General features: G+C 36.2%; 1 protein-coding gene across 1 annotated transcript in view; it reads left to right on the forward strand.

Annotated features, from left to right (window-relative positions):
• The first annotated feature begins 3,410 nt into the window (after positions 1-3,410).
• Positions 3,411-18,546, forward strand: part of LOC107565990 (RNA-binding protein 38-like) — a 19,433-nt gene continuing 4,297 nt past the window's right edge. The window contains exons 1-2 of the mRNA XM_016251340.1: positions 3,411-4,055; positions 9,658-9,826. Coding sequence (XP_016106826.1) covers positions 3,842-4,055; positions 9,658-9,826 — 383 coding nt within the window. The 5' untranslated portion in view covers positions 3,411-3,841. The remainder of the gene's footprint in view (positions 4,056-9,657; positions 9,827-18,546) is intronic.

The raw sequence follows: 18,546 nt of genomic DNA on the forward strand, positions 1-18,546 counted from the left end.
GTGTCGCTGCATAATGTAGATTGCGTGACACACGCACTTAACGGCAGAACGATATTGAATTAATTAACAGCATGTTGCTGTCAAACATACGATTTATTACATCACTGAGTTAATTTGTACAAATATAGAGATCAACAAATATTGAGTTCCTATATTAAGATTAATATGTGTCTTATGCCCCTTATTGAGTATTTTTCATTGTAAGTTTATTTCCAGTAGCCAGTTCCAGTTTTGTGCAATGCATTCAAATGCGTAAATAAGCATTTTTTTCATTTTTGCATAGATTTGACAGTTCAGCTGTATCATTTGTCATTTTAATATAGAGACTATGCAGAGGCCATAACAAAACAAAAATTCACAACGCAATGTAAATGTAAGACTGTAATGTAATGTAAGTCTATATTAAACAAAGTTTGTATTTATTAACGTGTCTGCGGAAAGTCAAATGCTTTGACAAAACATTCAGGCATCTCCAGAAGAAATGCATGCTCATACTATATATACTGTATATATATATATATAGTGCTTCTTGTTACACAGTTACAATTATAAACAGAATTCAATTTAATTTATATATAATTATTATATTACTATATAAAATATTAAAGCTAGATGATAATCTGGCGCTGGCCAATGTTAAATTTATACTGACACCTACCGACCTGCACGCAGCATCATACAAAAATAAAGGATTATAGTAAGGGATGCAAGTGTTAATGCGGTATTCGTAGTGACCCATGATCATTTTTTTCCCGTGTGTATCCTAGAATGGTGATCACCCACATACAACAGCACTGGTCGGCTATTGCACAACATTCAGTGTCATCTGCCACTCAAATACAGATGTGCTACACACTGACGTCATGTTTGAAAAACATATAATAAACTTGTAAATACGTTTAATGGACATTTATTTAAAAATCACTAAATTCAGCTTTTTATTTAGGATTTTTGTGTTACAATTACAGCTGCTCAACTCATCTGCCAGTCACAACTGGAGGCAACATACTGCGACATGATCGTGACAATGTCAGTGACACAGGACTCAGTCCATCGGCATATGTCACAAGTTTTACTGACACATGCCACTTGAAAACCGGCTGTCCAAATGACACAGCTGAACTGTCCGATTTTCATTGGCATGTGTCAGTGGAGAGTGGCATGTGTCACTAAAACTTGGGACACATGCCACTCTCCACTGTCCACTGACACATGCCACTGAAAACCGGAAGTGTCACTGAGCATAGCGGCATGTGCCAATGGCATCTGTGCGTCAGATGTCATGTCACTTAATGTTAAAACTGCCTCTCTAAACTTACAGATTATGGGGCAGTAATATTATAATGAGACCCCTTTGCCACGTCACCAAGGGAGCGAAATCAGATGCACTCGTTTTCTCAGACGCTTGCAGAAAAAGGCTTTTTTAAATAGGCAAAGTTTCTGGGTTAATCTTTTTCACGTTTCCTTGGTTGGTACATGCACCAGGGACCTGATTATAGCACTTAAAACCTGGAAAAGTCAGATTTTCATGATATGCCACCTTTAAATCTATGTATTTGAAATGGAATTTCTATCCATTTGGATTGCAGTTTCACCATAAACTGATCAACTTAATGTGATGCATCTGTCATACATGAATGCAGCAGGTAATATTTCTGTAGTACTACTAATAAACGGGATGCATTTTAAATACACAATAACTAGGTGTGTGTGTATATATATATATAGGTGTGAAAAAGTGTTGGCCCCCTTCCTGATTTCTTATTTTTTTGCATGTTTGTCACACTTTAATGTTTCAAATCTTCAAACAAATTTAAATATTAGTAAAACATAACACAACATGCAGTTTTTAAATGAAGGTTTTTATTATTAAGGGAAAACAAAATCCAAAACTACATGGCCCTGTGTGAAAAAGTGTTTGCCCCCTAAACCTAATAACTGGTTGGGCCACCGTTAGCAGCAACAACTGCAATCAAGCGTTTGCGATAACTTGCAATGAGTCTGTCACAGCGCTGTGGAGGAATTTTGGTCCACTAGTCAGATTTTCATGATATGCCACCTTTAAATCTATGTATTTGAAATGGAATTTCTATCCATTTGGATTGCAGTTTCACCATAAACTTAATGTGATGCATCTGTCATACATAAATGCAGCAGGTAATATTTCTGTAGTACTACTAATAAACGGGATGCATTTTAAATACACAATAACTAGGTGTGTGTGTGTATATATATATATACAGTGGTGTGAAAAAGTGTTGGCCCCTTTCCTGATTTCTTATTTTTTTGCATGTTTGTCACACTTTAATGTTTCAGATCATCAAACAAATTTAAATATTAGTAAAACATAACAACTTCTTTCTCATTTGTTTCTGAATTTCTTTGGCTCTCGGCATTATGTCTAGCTTTTGAAGATCTTTGGTCTACTTCACTTTGTCAGGCAGGTCCTATTTAAGAGATTTCTTGATTGCGAACAGGTGTGGCAGTAATCAGGCCTGGGTGTGGCTAGAGAAATTGAACTCAGGTGTGATAAACCACAGTTTTAACAGGGGGGCAAACACTTCTTCACACAGGGCCATGTAGTTTTGGATTTTGTTTTCCCTTAATAATAAAAACCTTCATTTAAAAACTGCATGTTGTGTTTACTTGTGTTATCTTTGACTAATATTTAAATTAGTTTGATGATCTGAAACATTAAAGTGTGACAAACATGCAAAAAAATAAGAAATAAGGAAGGGGGCCAACACTTTTTCACACCACTGTAAATATATATATATTCTTTCCAATTTACGTTTTAATTAATTAAATATTGCTCGTTTGACAGCTACGCATATTTGAACCGTTTACCTGACAAAATGTAATTGTTTTCACCATAAACAGATTTATGCTGATTCTAAACCATTTAAATAAATGCATTTTAAAAATATGGTTATTTAAATAAAATCAAATAGATGAAAACTAAAAATGGATGGATGGAAATTTTATATGCAATTCAAACTACATAGATCTTAAATTTAGTCCTAAATATTTTTTTAGAGACAGCATTTTCAGTTTTCTTTTCTTTTTTCGGTAAATAATTAAACCAAATGTTTCTTTAATTTCCGAGCTTTTATGCACAAACATAACAGACAACTAGAGAAAATGCTTTCATTTTGCATGTACAATAAAAAGTACACATTTTAAAATTAGCAAAATAGTGCAAATATAATATAATATAAATCATACTTAATGGATAAACCTGTTTGTAACAGCAAAAAGACTACTAATGCGCCACGTTGTAATATAGGCTATATATCAAAGTATTTTTTTTTTAATCCGGTATTAAACCAAGTATAAACCAAATATTCATATCAAGCGTAGAGAATGTGTACAGTAGTCTACCATCAAAACCACAAGGAAGACGCAAAGCCATGGTTTCTTCAGAGAGTCTCAGAACAAAGACAGGTGCAGTTTGGAAGCAAGGTGAGGCACGAGGCAGAGGAAGGGTCTGAGCGTCACACAGAGCCGAGCATCGCATTGGATGCGGAGGCAGAAGGTGTGCTGCTCTACATGTGCTGCTGCTGCTGCTGCTGCTGCTGAGAGCGCCCGTCAGTCGCTCGCTCGCTCGCTCACCTGCCGCCAGTGTCTCTCCGGTCATGGACTAGTGCAGCACGGTAGTTTGGCACATGACGGAGAGGAACGGGAAGCTCGGTTGTTTTTCCAAGCCAAAGGACTGCCATCTACCTCGCTGCCTTCGCGACCGCTGTAGCGTAGCTTAAGAGCCGTTCGTTATTTATGTTTATTTATATTTATTTATAACGCGCGCGTTTCGTATCTGCATTGCACTGCATCTGGCGCCCCGATGCTTTTACATCAGTTCGTGAATGGGACGCTGGAAGCGATGTATCCCAGCGTTCAGAAAGACACGACTTTCACCAAGATCTTCGTGGGCGGCTTGCCGTACCACACCACGGACGCGTCGCTGCGGACTCACTTCCAGACCTTCGGCGACATCGACGAAGCCGTGGTGATAGCGGACCGGCAGACGGGCAAATCCAGAGGATACGGCTTTGTGAGTCAAAACACCAGTTGTTGTTTTTCTTCATCAGGGTTTATATAACTCTCAATAGCTCTTCAACTCAACGCGAAGAACAGTACTTTGTTTACTCAGTTCGGACAAATTTACTCTGCGCGAGGTTTAAGTAGCCTAAGTTAGTTAAATCTGCCGTGTTTGCTATTTTCACGTTAGTTTTGAAAACACTATTAATTGTAGAAATGCGACTTAAAGCTGTGCACAAAAGCTCGGTGTCCGAATCGTCAATGAATTGTTCTTCAGAGTCGAATCGTTTCAACAATCGCTTTGAACCGGTGAACAAAACTGTACTGAACTATTTGCTCTCCGGTCAACCGAGTCACTGAACCGAGAAACGTCGGACCCGTAATGAGCTGAAACTCTAAGCTGTTTTGACTCAGCAGTTGGGCTGTTTAGATCCAGCAGTTGGGCTGTTTAGATCCAGCGGTTGGGCTGTTTTGACCCAGCGGTTGGGCTGTTTAGATCCAGCAGTTGGGCTGTTTAGATCCAGCGGTTGGGCTGTTTTGACCCAGCGGTTGGGCTGTTTTGACCCAGCGGTTGGGCTGTTTTGACCCAGCGGTTGGGCTGTTTTGACCCAGCGGTTGGGACAAAATAACCCAATAGCTGGGTTTGTCCCTTTTTAACCCAGCGCTGGGTTATATTTAACCCAGCATTTTTTAGTGTAAGACGAAAAGTTACTTGAATAGCAGAAATGTAACAAATATATTTGTTCTCGACTTTTGCATGACAGTTTTTGATATATAAAAAATCTTTATTTGAAACGATTCTTTGAAGTGACCTGTTCAAAAGAATCGATTCGCAGACGTGGGTCGAACTTCATTTGAACGCATTTGTGGTCTCCAGGTGACTGTGCGCTCGTCGCGTGCCGTTGGCGCATGTCTTTTGTTACAGTTCTGAAGAACAAAGGCCAGTAAGTGTACAGTAGAAACTCCCGCGGCACAATGAGCTGCATGCTCTCCATCATGGCTCTAAATCTAATATCCTAGCCTCGAACGATGATCTCTGTGCTTACTATGAGCCCTTTTTAATAGGCCTAAATGTTTTCCACATAGTCCGATTTAGTGCTGAAGGATCTTAGATGTAATCCTTAGATATTGCAAGCTTTTCAGTGGCACAATATGCTCTTGCATTGCATTGCTCCACAAGTGTGAGTGTGATGTTGAGAGTCACATGTGGGACCATAAGTGGATTATTTCTAAAAAAGCATGTCATCAATTATCTTCTTAGCCTCTTGGATGAAGTTTGAAAGCAGGGTCTCAGATTTCTGTGAAGTGGCCCCTTTTAAATAAGTCTTTAAGCATTGTGAGTGGAAAGCGTGGTCCGGCCCAAAGGTGTTTCTGCTGTGATATGCTGCGAGGCCCACCTCTGCTCACTTAATAAGGAGGTTTTGAGGGGCCCAGAGGAGCGGCCCCTAATGAGTGTTCTGCCAAGCACATCTGACTGCATTTATAATATCTAATGAGTGGCTTTCACTGTATTTTAGATATTTTGCTTTCACTGTGCCTCTCTGCATATGCTAGATTTGAAAACGGGGTTGTGCAATAACATGGAAATGTTATCAGATGGTAATATCATGGTACTTTGATATATGTTATGGAATATATGTCTTAAAAGAACACCATGGTAAATAAAATCACACCCTAAATTACAGAAAAAAATACTGTAATAAAATAATTTATTAATTTAAATCACCATTAAAGTCTACCAGGATGTACATTTTATTATTTTTCATTATTTTAGTTTTTAAATATAATATTATTATTATTATTATATCAAATATATTATTATTTGTATAATTGAATACAAGTTTTACATTAAAGTAATTAGAATAAGGGTGATTGCTACTTTTTGCCACAATTCAGTATTCATAAAAAAAGTCAGAATTTTGGGATAAAAAGTCAAAATAATATTTACAGAGTTTATATCTCGCTATCTCGACTTTTTTCTCATAATTGCGAGATAAAAATAGCATATATAAATTATTTATTTTGTTTTTTAATTCTGTAGCGGAAACAGGCTTCCATTAAAATTATTAATGGTTCGAAGTTAAAGTACATTTTCTAAAAGTAAAATTTTTTTGTTTTTGGGGTGAAATATGATCTGCACGTGTCGACAGGTTTTGTGAGTTTCGCTCATATAGCGTCTGTGTTCACTACTACAGAACTGTATCGTGGTTTGTCTTCAAAAGCAGTTGGAAAGCACAGATAAGACCGCACAGTTTCACTTCTTTTTTTTTTTTTGGTCTCCTCATCTGCCATATATATATATATATATATATATATATATATATATAAGAAACTGTACAACAAATTTTGGAGGCCTTGTCAGAAATGATAGCCTTTAATATCCTGGCTGATACACTCCCTGTGTGCCGGGAGGCCTTGTCTTAATAGCTGTATTCTGGAATAAGAAAAGAGGGAGGGTTACCAGAAGAGTTCCCAGAAGATTACAACACAAACCTAATGTTTTCCCAACACGCTCACTGAGGCTTGACGCCTCATTTACTAGCCTGGTTTTGTGACTACTGAGATAATGACATGGCCACAGCTATGTGTGTGTGTGCGCTTGTTTTGTTCATGTTCAGTCTGAGACACTCTCCACACAAGGGCACTACAGAAACGAAGCGTACACTCTGGTGTTTACCTGACAGAAACCAGATCCTATGAATTCTCCTGCTAACCGCTCACTCCGCTACTGCTCTAGCTGTATTTCTAGTTCCACCAGCCCTGGGGAACACAGCTGCCACTGGGTCTCCACAGGGTGGGGCGTATGTGTGTGTGTGTGTGTGTGTGTGTAGCCGTGAGCAGCTCAAACCTAATATTGCAGAACACTGGAAGAGCGTTTGTCACAGAGACCTTAACTGTGAAAACAAGTCAGCAGTTGAGGCTGCTTAACCGCCTCACTAAAATACCCATAAACCCTTTCTACTTAAGCAAACTGGTGTGGTATTAATGCCATGCTTGTATTTGTAAGATTAATTTTAAGATGAAACCCAACTTAAATGGGTTAAAAAGCCTATTTTTTGGCAACTTAAACTATAAATTGATCAGCTGATAAGAGGAACTGCATTGTGCTCAATATTGGTAAATCATGTCACAGTTTATTATTATATTATGAAATCATTGCAAATAGGTTATTCTTACAGCTTAATAACGACCTAATATGTATCAATGTATTATAGCCAGGCTATTGGGCTGAATTTATTTAAGTGGGTTTATACATTTGGGGAGAAATGGCAAAGTGAGACATGAAGATTGGAATGGAAAATAAACTGTTATTTTTCTCCCGTTGCAAAAAATAAATGGTAACACTTTACAATAAGGTTTCATTAGTTAATGTTAGTTAATGAAAATACAGTTGTTCACTGTTAGTTCATGTTAATTCACAGTGCATTAACTAATGTTAACAAGCACAACTTTTGATTTTAATAGTGCATTAGTAAATATTAGTTGAAATTAACATTAACTAAGATTAGTAAATGCTGTAGAAGTATTTTTCATTCTTAGTTCATGTTAACTAAAGTAGTTAACTAATGTTGTAAAGTGTTACCAAATAAATAAATAAGGTTTAGGTTTATTAGACAAATATATATATACAGTGGGTACGGAACGTATTCAGACCCCCTTAAATTTATCACATGAGTGACTTCATGAGAGCATACATTCAGGACGAGAGGAAAAATAGAAAGAAATAAAGACCAAAACAAAAGTGCATATTGGGTGAATGAAGAGAATGAGTGCCAATTAAAACCTAAAGAGTGTGCAGTTGTGGAGGACACAGAATAATAAATGTCAGATACAGGGCAAGAAGAAAACTGGAGAATGAATGACTCCGTTAGAGGGCAAATGTCCAGAGATGATAGTGAAATAATTATGTAGCATTTGTCATCTGTTCCACTCAATTTCTGCTGTTTAACAACCATAAACCTTAATTTATTGCCAAGATGTCTTAAAGGAGTGTTCTGGGTTCAAAATGTTAAAAGAAGCTCTTTCGACTGCATTGACTCATCCTTTAATTTGCAACAAACTAAAAGCACATGCACAGTAATGGACTTACAATGGGAGTCTATGGGGCAAGACATTGCAGAGGGTTTAAAAGCAGAAATGTGCAGCTTGTGTTTTTGTACTTATTAATGGTCGACCGATATGGACTTTTTGATGGCTGATGCCGATATCTTGGGGAGCAGAGTAGCCAGTGTCCGATGGCCAGTAACATCAGGCCAAGGAAATTAGCTTTTGAGCTGACTTTGGTGCATCTGCATTCATGAATGTTGATTTAATGTATACAGTCTCTTTTTGAAATCAAATTAAATTAATCAGACAGTTTATTTTAAAGATTTTAAATAATATGCTGCAATGAAATTTATATTTATTTAACATAATATTTAATGAATTAAAATTAAATAAAAAAATAAAATTAAAAAAAAATAAAAAATAAATAAAAAAATTTAATCTTGATTAAAAAAAATACTTTTTAATATACACAGTTTACTTTGTTTTACATTTCGGTGTAATAATAGTCTAATGTCAGTAATTAATGCTGATACGTTTGCCTTGGTATATTAATATTGTAATAATATTAATTTTTTTCATACAAAAATGAGTTATTTTAGACATAAAGCTCAATAAATCCTTTTAGTATTGGGACTGTTTTAGGCAGATGAATTTCTGGTTTTTATAACAATCCTTTTCTGTTCTGTCCCTGGGTTTTATGTGGTCAGATTTTGAACTGACGGAATTAGTAAGTGATTTTAACTCTGTAGTTTCATGTCAACACATATAATAATTAGGTTTTGTGGCTATATTTTCCAAACAGTGTGTATTTAACATGCCTTCCAATGCCTTGCCCCTTAAACGTCTATTATAAGTGCATTACTGTACAAATAATATTTGTTAGGGTTTACAAACTGAAGGATGAGTTGAAATTGTTAAGGTCATATCTGTAAAGGAACAGTTAACCCAAAAAATATATATAATTTTCTGTATAACGACTTCATAGTGAACTGTCAAAATCCAAAAAAATAATTATTATTTTTGTGTTTTTTTTTTAATATTTGGGCCACCTATACGTTTTTGATAAAAATATCAAAATTAAATAAACATGCTCAGTTTATTCAAGTTATTTTCTGTATAAACTGCATTTTTAATGTATTTTTGAGTAACATTGATCCAGACACAAAAAAAATGAATGTTATGTCACTGACCCATGTATAATGAACATAAAATGGAGAGAAGAAAGCTTTTTTTGATAGACATAGAGAATTACAAGTTGAATTATGTTCACCATAAGGTTTGTTTAAAGGGTGTAGTGTGTATATGCAAATACTGCAGAAGAGGCTGTTGAGCTGTGTGTGTGTGTGTGTGTGTCTGTGTTGAATGGGCATCCAGGCGAGAGATGTTTCTGATCTGTGCCTGGGCAGATACACTGTTACGCTGGGGAACAGACAGCCTGGAGTTTATCACATGAGGGCCTGTGGCTTGAAGAAAGCTTGACAAACTATGAACTGTAGTTGTACTAAAAAGCCGATGGCATCCAAAACACAAGACATTTTTCAAAATATCTTCTTTTGGGCTCCGCGGATAAAGAAAGTCAGGCAGGTTTGGAACCTAATGTAACTCTGTCATCATTTGCTCACCCTCATTTCTGGGTGAACTCTCAGAAGCAGATGTCAATCTCTTGTTTTCCTCGTGTTGTCACAGGATACTCGACTGGAGTACAGCAGGTTCATCCAGCCCTGATCCAGAGGCAGTATGGGTAAGCATCTCTTCTCATTCTGCTAATGTCAGGGGTGAGGGAATAACATGAAATCCTAGCACGACCCCCCCAGAAACAGTCCCGACAAAACTGCAGTTTCATTTAGCCTAAAGCTGTCAGTTATTCTTAACAATCCTCTCCTCTCACATCCCGTCTCACTCAGATCTGAGGACACGAGCCGTGAACATTACTGCAGCTCTTCCTCACTATTTTTTTTATGTCACGTGTTTACAGTAGCGTCTGTTTCAGTTAGTTTCATCTCTCTGCCTCCTTCCCAAATTCTCTCTCACACTGTCACTCGGTCTCAGTTTCTCTCTTTTTACTCTCTTCCTCTTTCTGTATATCCCTCTTGGTTCCTTTCTGACAGTGTTTCTCTTTCTTTAACTTTCTCGACTCTCTGTCTCTCTTCCCTATCCTGTTTGACCTGTTTGTCTGTCAGTTAGGTCACCACCTGCCTCAAGTCTGCTAAGCAGCCAGGTGTTATGCAAAACAAACCCTCATCTCTCTCTTTCTTTGTCTCTCTTTGTCTATCTGTCTTGTTCCCTATTCCACCCACACATGCTCCCCAACATCTGAATCATATTATGCATATATTTCAAAGTAATAGTTCTTTAAAAAATGTATCATTGTTTACTCGCCCTCATGTTATACCAAACCCATAGTTTTTTCTACACAGTGGTAGATCTTAAGGGCTGCACAGTTAATCGAATTTCTAATCGCAATTACAATTACAATTAATGTCGCTATTACATAATCGTTCAAAGTCCACTTGTGTTATTCTGAGTGGTTGTGTTTTTTGTTTTGTTTCTACAGGTTATCTTAAGGGTTGTCCCATTGTTTTAATTTATATAATACCATGCATATTTTTACTTTTTTATTATTTAAAGAAGAAACCAATCCAATGTATAGTTGACATTTGAGGCTTAATAGAAAAGCAATAAAAGTTTTTCAGTTAAGAGTGTTTTCAGCTTGTTTATTTTAATATTTAAAAAAATGTGGCATGCAGTTCCTTCAAACAGTGGTTTAACATCATTCAATGTAAATTGTGATAATCGTAATTAATAATCGCAATTACAATTTCAAAAGAATAATCGACAATTATGAATTTTGTCATAATCGTGCAGCCCTAATTTTAAGTCATAAGGGCTACATTTATGATTATGACTTATGATACCTAAAAAAACTTTTTGGACCATGACCAATTTCTATGGAAAACATAATATTGCATTTATGGTTTAACATGCATATTTTCCCTAAGATGCTCAATTTTAATTGTCAGTTACTGTTTGAAAGGTAGGTTGTTGTTGACTCAACAACGTAAAATAGTTCAAATACAGTAAAATGGTAGTATTGTGAAAAATATTATTATTAGTAATATGGGCTAAATTTACGATTATGACTTTTATGGTACTTTTTTGTGCCGTTTAGCGCTTGACAACTGTCATTGGATAGAAAGAGGTGTAAAAATGTTCTTCACAAATTTCTATGGGAAATATATATTTTTTATTATTATTAATAATAATAACAGTAACAATAATGAATACACTACTGTTCAAAAGTCTGGGGTCAGTAAGAGTCTTTTAAAGAAATGTTTACTTTTATTCAGCAAGGATACCATTTATAATGTTATAAAGATTCCTAATATAAATAAATGCTTTTTTATTTTCAATTCATTGGAGCATTTAAAAAATCCTGAAAAATATATATATGTATCACGGGTTCCACAATAATATGAAGTAGCACAATTGTTTTAATGATTGATAATAATCAGACATGTGACACTGAAGACTGCTGTAATGATGCTAAAAATTCATCTTTGCATCACAGGAATAAATTACATTTTAAAATGCATTCAAATACCAAACAATTATTTTAAATTGTAATAATATTTCACAATATTGTTGTTTTTATTGTATTTTTGATCAAATAAATGCAGTGGTGAGCAGAAGAGACTTCTTTAAAAAAAAAAAAAAAAACGTAAAAAATCTATACCGACCCCAAATGTGTAGTTATTATTATAGTATAATAACTGGTTCTGCAAATGGACTACTGGACATTAAACATATAGTCAATATTTAATATATCGGTCATAAAATGAAATACAAAAATAGTCCAGTCACTAGCTGAATTTTACAGATGTGAATCTGGTTGTAGAATGAGCAGGGCTCGCAAAATCCCTAGCCAACGTCCCGGGGCTATTGTGTTTTCCAGTCGGGCTACCAAAATGTATCTATGGAAGCCCGTTTCCGCCACTGAATAAAAAATAAAACAAGGTAATTGCGACTTTTTATCTCACAATTCTGACTTTTTTTCTCAGAATTGCGTGATACAAACTCGCAATTGCGAGTTAAAAAGTCATAATTGAGAGACATAAAGTCGCAATTCTGAGAAATAAAGTCAGAACTGCGAGATATAAACTCATAATTCTGAGAACATATATCAGTCTTTTTTCACCCCTCAAAATTGGACTTTTAACTCGCAATTGCAGGTTTATATCTCACAATTATGTGAAAAAAAGTCCAAATTGTGAGATAAAAAGTTTAAAAAAATTTGCTTTTTTTATTCAGTGGCAGAAACGGGCTTCCATATGTATCACCACTCTTCTTAAATGCAGATCTCCTGCGGGTCCTTAAAAACTCGTAAAGTGAGTTGTATCAAACTTAAGGCCATAACAAGTTTTAAATACGTTAAATGGTATAAGAAATGTCTTAATCATAATTTCAAGAGGTCTTACAGTTGGGGACGGAAAGACAAGCGTTGCGATACGGCTGGATTAAACTTCAAAAGGCAGTGATTTCAATGAATAAATATGAGCGCTGCACGTGTCAAGTCAAAATGCGGCACGGATGTCTTTATTTAAATGGACCTGAAGGCAAACGACTGTCCTCAGAAATGTGCCGTTGGCATTTTAATTTCATTTGAGCTATAATTCCTGATAAAGCAGCGTTTATGAGCGAGGAGCTGCTTTGTGTGCAGCCGTTACGCGGGAAACCGCAATATTTAAAAAAAGCGCTACCTCGTGGCAGAGAATGAATTTGCATTTCCAATAAGCCTTTCTTGCCGTTTATGGTCAGATCAATGCAAATATCAACTTATGTTTTTACGCAGCAAACACAGAGTTGTAAATGAGAAAGAAGTTAATGTGCCTTCTAAAAATCTAAACAATTAAGAATGACAGTTTTAAATTGACATAATAATTTACATGCTTGATTTATCCCTTTTCATGAAAATGGTCTAAAGGCTGAAATGCTGTTGTATAAGATTTTAGTTTTTGTGAAAACCTGTATCTGAACTGTAAATCATGTAATTGTATGGCTCATTACTGTATGTAACCACAGACATTGTCCAACCCCACTCATACTGTGTTCATTTGACTTCTGCAGCTCTTAAAATGGGTCATAAATCGCCTAATTTGTTTTTAATTCTGCAGATACCCAGTAAATAGTTAAATAAAATTCCTTCCTTCATATTTGTTGATATTTGTGTATTGAAAATATTTTTGATTGAATTTAAACTCCTATCTTGCAAATATCAACTTATGTTTTTACGCAGCAAACACAGAGTTGTAAATGAGAAAGAAGTTAATGTGCCTTCTAAAAATCTAAACAATTAAGACAGTAATATTCATGCGTTTTAAATTGACATAATAATTTATATGCTTGACTTATCCCTTTTCATAAAAATGGTCTTAAGGCTGAAATGCTGTTGTATAAGATTTTAGTTTTTGTGAAAACCTGTATCTGAACTGTAAATCATGTAATTGTATGGCTCATTACTGTATGTAACCACAGACATTGTCCAACCCCACTCATACTGTGTTCATTTGACTTCTGCAGCTCTTAAAATGGGTCATAAATCGCCTCATTTGTTTTTAATTCTGCAGATACCCAGTAAATAGTTAAATAAAATTCCTTCCTTCATATTTGTTGATATTTGTGTATTGAAAATATTTTTGATTGAATTTAAACTCATATCTGATTTTCTATAAGTTAAATAGGCTAGTTAAATTAATTTTCGGGCTACCAAAATCTGAAGAGTACCTGCCCGAAGGGCTACCAGGGACTTTGAAATTTTGCGAGCCCTGATGAGGTTGTAACTCTTGTAAATAAATAACCAATCTCTGTGTGTACAGTGAGGTCTAGCGTTTAGAACAGGAGTGAGTGCCATATCATATGGGGGTCTCTATTTAAACTCACTGTCAGAGGGTTAGCTTTTTATTTTGAACGGGTGTCTTGTACCCATTGTGGGTCTGTTTGCAGTTAATAGTGCTACTGATTATTAACCCTAATCATTAACTTCCTCTTTGAGATGGCCAATGCTAATAATGAGAAACGTATCAGAGGCGAACTTAACTCCACTGCAGTAATGGCCAACAGACTGCAAACAACAAACAGACCTACAACAGTATGGTAGCTAAAGGCTATTCGAACATGCTAACAGTTAGCATAAGGCCTGATTAAAGAGATACTACACCCAAAAATGTCAATTGTGTCATCATTTAATCACCTTCATGTCGTTCCAAACCTGTAACTTTCTATATTGTGGAAAACAAGAAAGTTGAGCAATGAGGTTCAATGTATGGACAATGAAAGAGACCGTTTTCATACAGGTTTGGAGTGACATTTTTATTATTTTTAAGTGAACTCTATATTTAAGGTAACTAAAGAGATTGTCAGTTCTGATTAGGATGTGAGATTATTCGAAGCATCCAGTCAGTGTGTTGGGTTATCACTACTCAGTTATCTTATTTAGTGAGTAGCATGTCCTTGTTGAGAGGAAGATGGCCCCTGCTGTCGTTTCGAGTTGGCACTCTCGCCATCTGTTGGCTGGCATTAGAGGGATTTTCCCGTCTGGGGAGTATGGTGTTGGGTTTTGGGGTTTCCTGAGGTAGGAGGCTTTAGCCGGGTGCTGGAGATGGGGATTACAAAAGCGGAGGGTGCCGCTAACAAACCTCCTGTGGTTGGGGGTTGGCCAGCACACAGCATTGTGGGAGGTCTGCAGGTTTAGGGAGCTCTGCTGAACCAGCACAATGAGGATCAAACTACTTGAGCATCTCAGATACACGTACACGCTCATGTCTCTCTTACACCATCGGCTTGTCATGTGCCTCGAGCCTGATATACGTTCACTGACATTTGACCTTTATCATTTGGTGGCAACATTCACACCACTATACCAGCGGGCAGCCATGCATGTGACACTCTTGTATTTATTATTCAAGATGCATAATTTTTATTGATTAATGCAAAAAAAAAAATGGAATCATTGTTTTTAATGTTTTTTAAATAAGTCTCTTTTTCTCACCAAGGCTGCATTTTTTTTTATCGAAAATACAGTAAAAACAGTAGTATTGTAAAATATTATTACAATTTAAAATAACTGTTTTCTATTGTAATAGTTTAAAATATAATTTATTCCTGTGATCAAAGCTGAATTTTCAGCATCATTTCTCCAGTCTTCAGTGCCACACGATCCCTCAGAAATCAATCTAATATGCTGATTTGAGGATCAAGAAACATTTCTGATTTCTGAAAACGGTTGTGCTGCTTTATATATTTGTGGAAATCGTGATACTTTTTTTTTTTTGCTTTGAATTCAGAAGAATTTGGATTTTTAAAATAATTGATAATAAGTTGCAAGTAACAGAATTTATTAGAAATAGGAATCTTTTTCTAATTTTATAAATACCTTTACTGTCACTTTTGATCAATTCCTTGCTATGGAAGCCTGTTTCTGCCACTGAATAAAAAATGCTGACATTTTTCTCAGAGTTGTGTGATATAAACTCGCAATTGCGAGAAAAAAAGTCAGAATTGCAAGCTACAAACTCATAATTCTGACTTTATGACTCAAGTTTATATCACAAAATTCTGAGGGGGAAAAAAGGCAGAATTGTGAGGTAAAAAAGTTGCAATTTCCTTTTTTTTTTTTTTTTTTTTAAATGGTTGAAACATGCTTCCATACCTTGCTGATAAAGAGTTATTCATTTATTTCAAATGTCTTCTATTTACTGGGTAGAAAGATATCAATATTATTTATTTTGCACATTTGTTATGTTTTTAGGGTTATGCATATTCATTTCACACAACTGTAATACCTTTACTGTCACTTTTGATCAATTCCTTGCTATGGAAGCCTGTTTCTGCCACTGAATAAAAAATGCTGACATTTTTCTCAGAGTTGTGTGATATAAACTCGCAATTGCGAGAAAAAAAGTCAGAATTGCAAGCTACAAACTCATAATTCTGACTTTATGACTCAAGTTTATATCACGAAATTCTGAGGGGGGAAAAAGGCAGAATTGTGAGGTAAAAAATTTTTTTTTTTATTAAATGGTGGAAACATGCTTCCATACCTTGCTGATAAAGAGTTATTCATTTATTTCAAATGTCTTCTATTTACTGGGTAGAAAGATATCAATATTATTTATTTTGCACATTTGTTATGTTTTTAGGGTTATGCATATTCATTTCACACAGCTGTGATTCTCTGTGCCCTACAATGTCTCACAAGCTCTCATTTTTACAGCACTACATTTAGTTAGAATGACGTGACAAGGGTGGCCCTCTCCCAAATTACCCCCTTCACTTATTCATCAGTAATTTAGTGATTGCCCTGTTTGTTTCTGTGTTTGCCTTGTAAGATATGACCTTTAAAACCCCCTCTGTCTCTCTGTCTCTGCCCCACACCCAACAGCTGGTGCTGCTAAAAGTGATATTCTGCTCTGGGCATGACAGCACGACCTAAGATCATTCGTCCTTCCTCTTTGTCGTCATAATTTGCAATCCCTTCTGCATCTCTTCATTTCTCTTTGTGCTTCTGTTCTTTGTCGCTCTCTGCACAGAAGAAAAGGCGTCCTGCATCCCCACATCATCAAAACCACCTAAAATATTACAGATGAACAATCAAACAAAAGTAAAATATCACAGATACTGTGTTTTAGTTATGTGCTGAAGAAAACATGACTCAAATGCAGTAAACAATACACGCATCTGACCCGGAAGGCAAGCCACTTTAAACTGCATGCTGAGTTAATTTGAACGCTTAACATAAAGCATGTCTCATGTTTAGGACATCTCGGAAAATGCACTTCTCCCACAGCAACTTACTACTACAGCTTACTGTCCTCCGCAAAAGTTTTGCACACACAGAAGTTCCGCACATATAATTAAAACCATACTGCATTTGTTTGATACTCGTGTGCCAAACCAAAAGACCCGATCAGAAAATGTTCAGTACAGATACGCCTACCATTGCATCCCTAATATTCACACTTTTTATGCGGCACGCAGAGTTTCAAATCAGGCTACATTTACATTTAATCAAGATGCATTTGGAAATGTTCACACTATAGCATTTTCAAGCGTTTCTCATTCACACTGAAACATCAGGAAACGCTAAATTCACCTTACTGCGCACGTGTAAAACCTCCTAAAAGCTCACTGAGATGATACAGCTGGAACAGCGTGAAAGTGAATATCACATAACAGGCATAATACTGGTAAAAAACATTGATATCTATCAGTAAAATAGTCCTGGCTCTTCCAAGTTTTATAATGGCAGTGAATGGGTGTCGAGATTTTGAAGTCCAATAAAGTGCATCCATCCATCATAAAAGCGCTCCACACGGCTCCAGGGGGTTAATAAAGGCCTTCTGAAGCAAAGCGATGCATTTGTTTAAGAAAAATTTCCATATTTAAAACTTTATAAACCGTGATCTCTAGCTTCCGCTGACTGTCGTACGCACGTTCACAACAGTTTTTGAGTGAACTATCCCTTTAATGCAGATGGAGACTGTCACTAATGAGATTACAGCTTCGTTAGGAAGCTGCCTTCAAGCAGTGGTTCTCAATGAAGTCCTGGAGTTTACCAGCACTGCACATTTTGGATGTCTCCCTTTATTCTTATATTGATCTATTTTATTGTTATAGTTGCAGTGTAACCCAAAAATCTTGTAAGTCCTTTTCTTCTGTATTGACATACATCCGAGTGAAACAGATTAAAAAATTGGGACTTGGTTCTGTCCGTCAGATGATTGGATAGAAGCCGATCTGAATGCGAGTTTGCAGTTGGTTGTCATTTCACCAGAAGACAGTTATATTTTTATTAAAGAGGTCATATGATGTTGCTAAAAAGAACATTATTTTGTGTATTTGGTGTAATGTTTGTGGTTTAAGGTTCAAAAAACATTATTTTCCACATACTGTATATTATTGTTTCTCCTCTATGCCCTGCCTTTCTGAAACGCGTCGATTTTTACAAAGCTCATCGGTCTGAAAAGCGAGGTGTGCTGTGATTGGCCAGCTATCCAGTGCATTGCACCACGTAAACATAAAACCATGTCTGCATTTGTGATCGGAGAAATGACAAACAACAAGCGCTACTCTACACTGCTCAAAACTCGCGTTTGAATCATCAGTGGCAAATTCTTTAAATATAAAAAATGCACTTACAGTCTGTGAGTCAGAACAGCCGGCATTGTAGTCTACTCTCCCAGGATCAGCAAACAGTCCTCCATAAAATGTGCTGCACACATCTGAATATTTGGGTTAAACTGTTCTGGAACAGTGTTTTAATACAACTTAACCACTGATTTCTAGTCGTGTCCTCTTTTGGAAGGCCAAACAAAGTAGTTTTGCTTTCACAATGAAACAGCGTCACACACCGTGCGCGGCCTAGAGTGAGCAGAGGCGGGTGGGCTTGAGAACGGCGCGGCTTGC

The sequence above is a fragment of the Sinocyclocheilus grahami genome, unplaced genomic scaffold, assembly GCF_001515645.1.
Source record: "Sinocyclocheilus grahami isolate Dianchi unplaced genomic scaffold, SAMN03320097.WGS_v1.1 scaffold1039.1, whole genome shotgun sequence".
Taxonomy (NCBI): domain Eukaryota; kingdom Metazoa; phylum Chordata; class Actinopteri; order Cypriniformes; family Cyprinidae; genus Sinocyclocheilus; species Sinocyclocheilus grahami.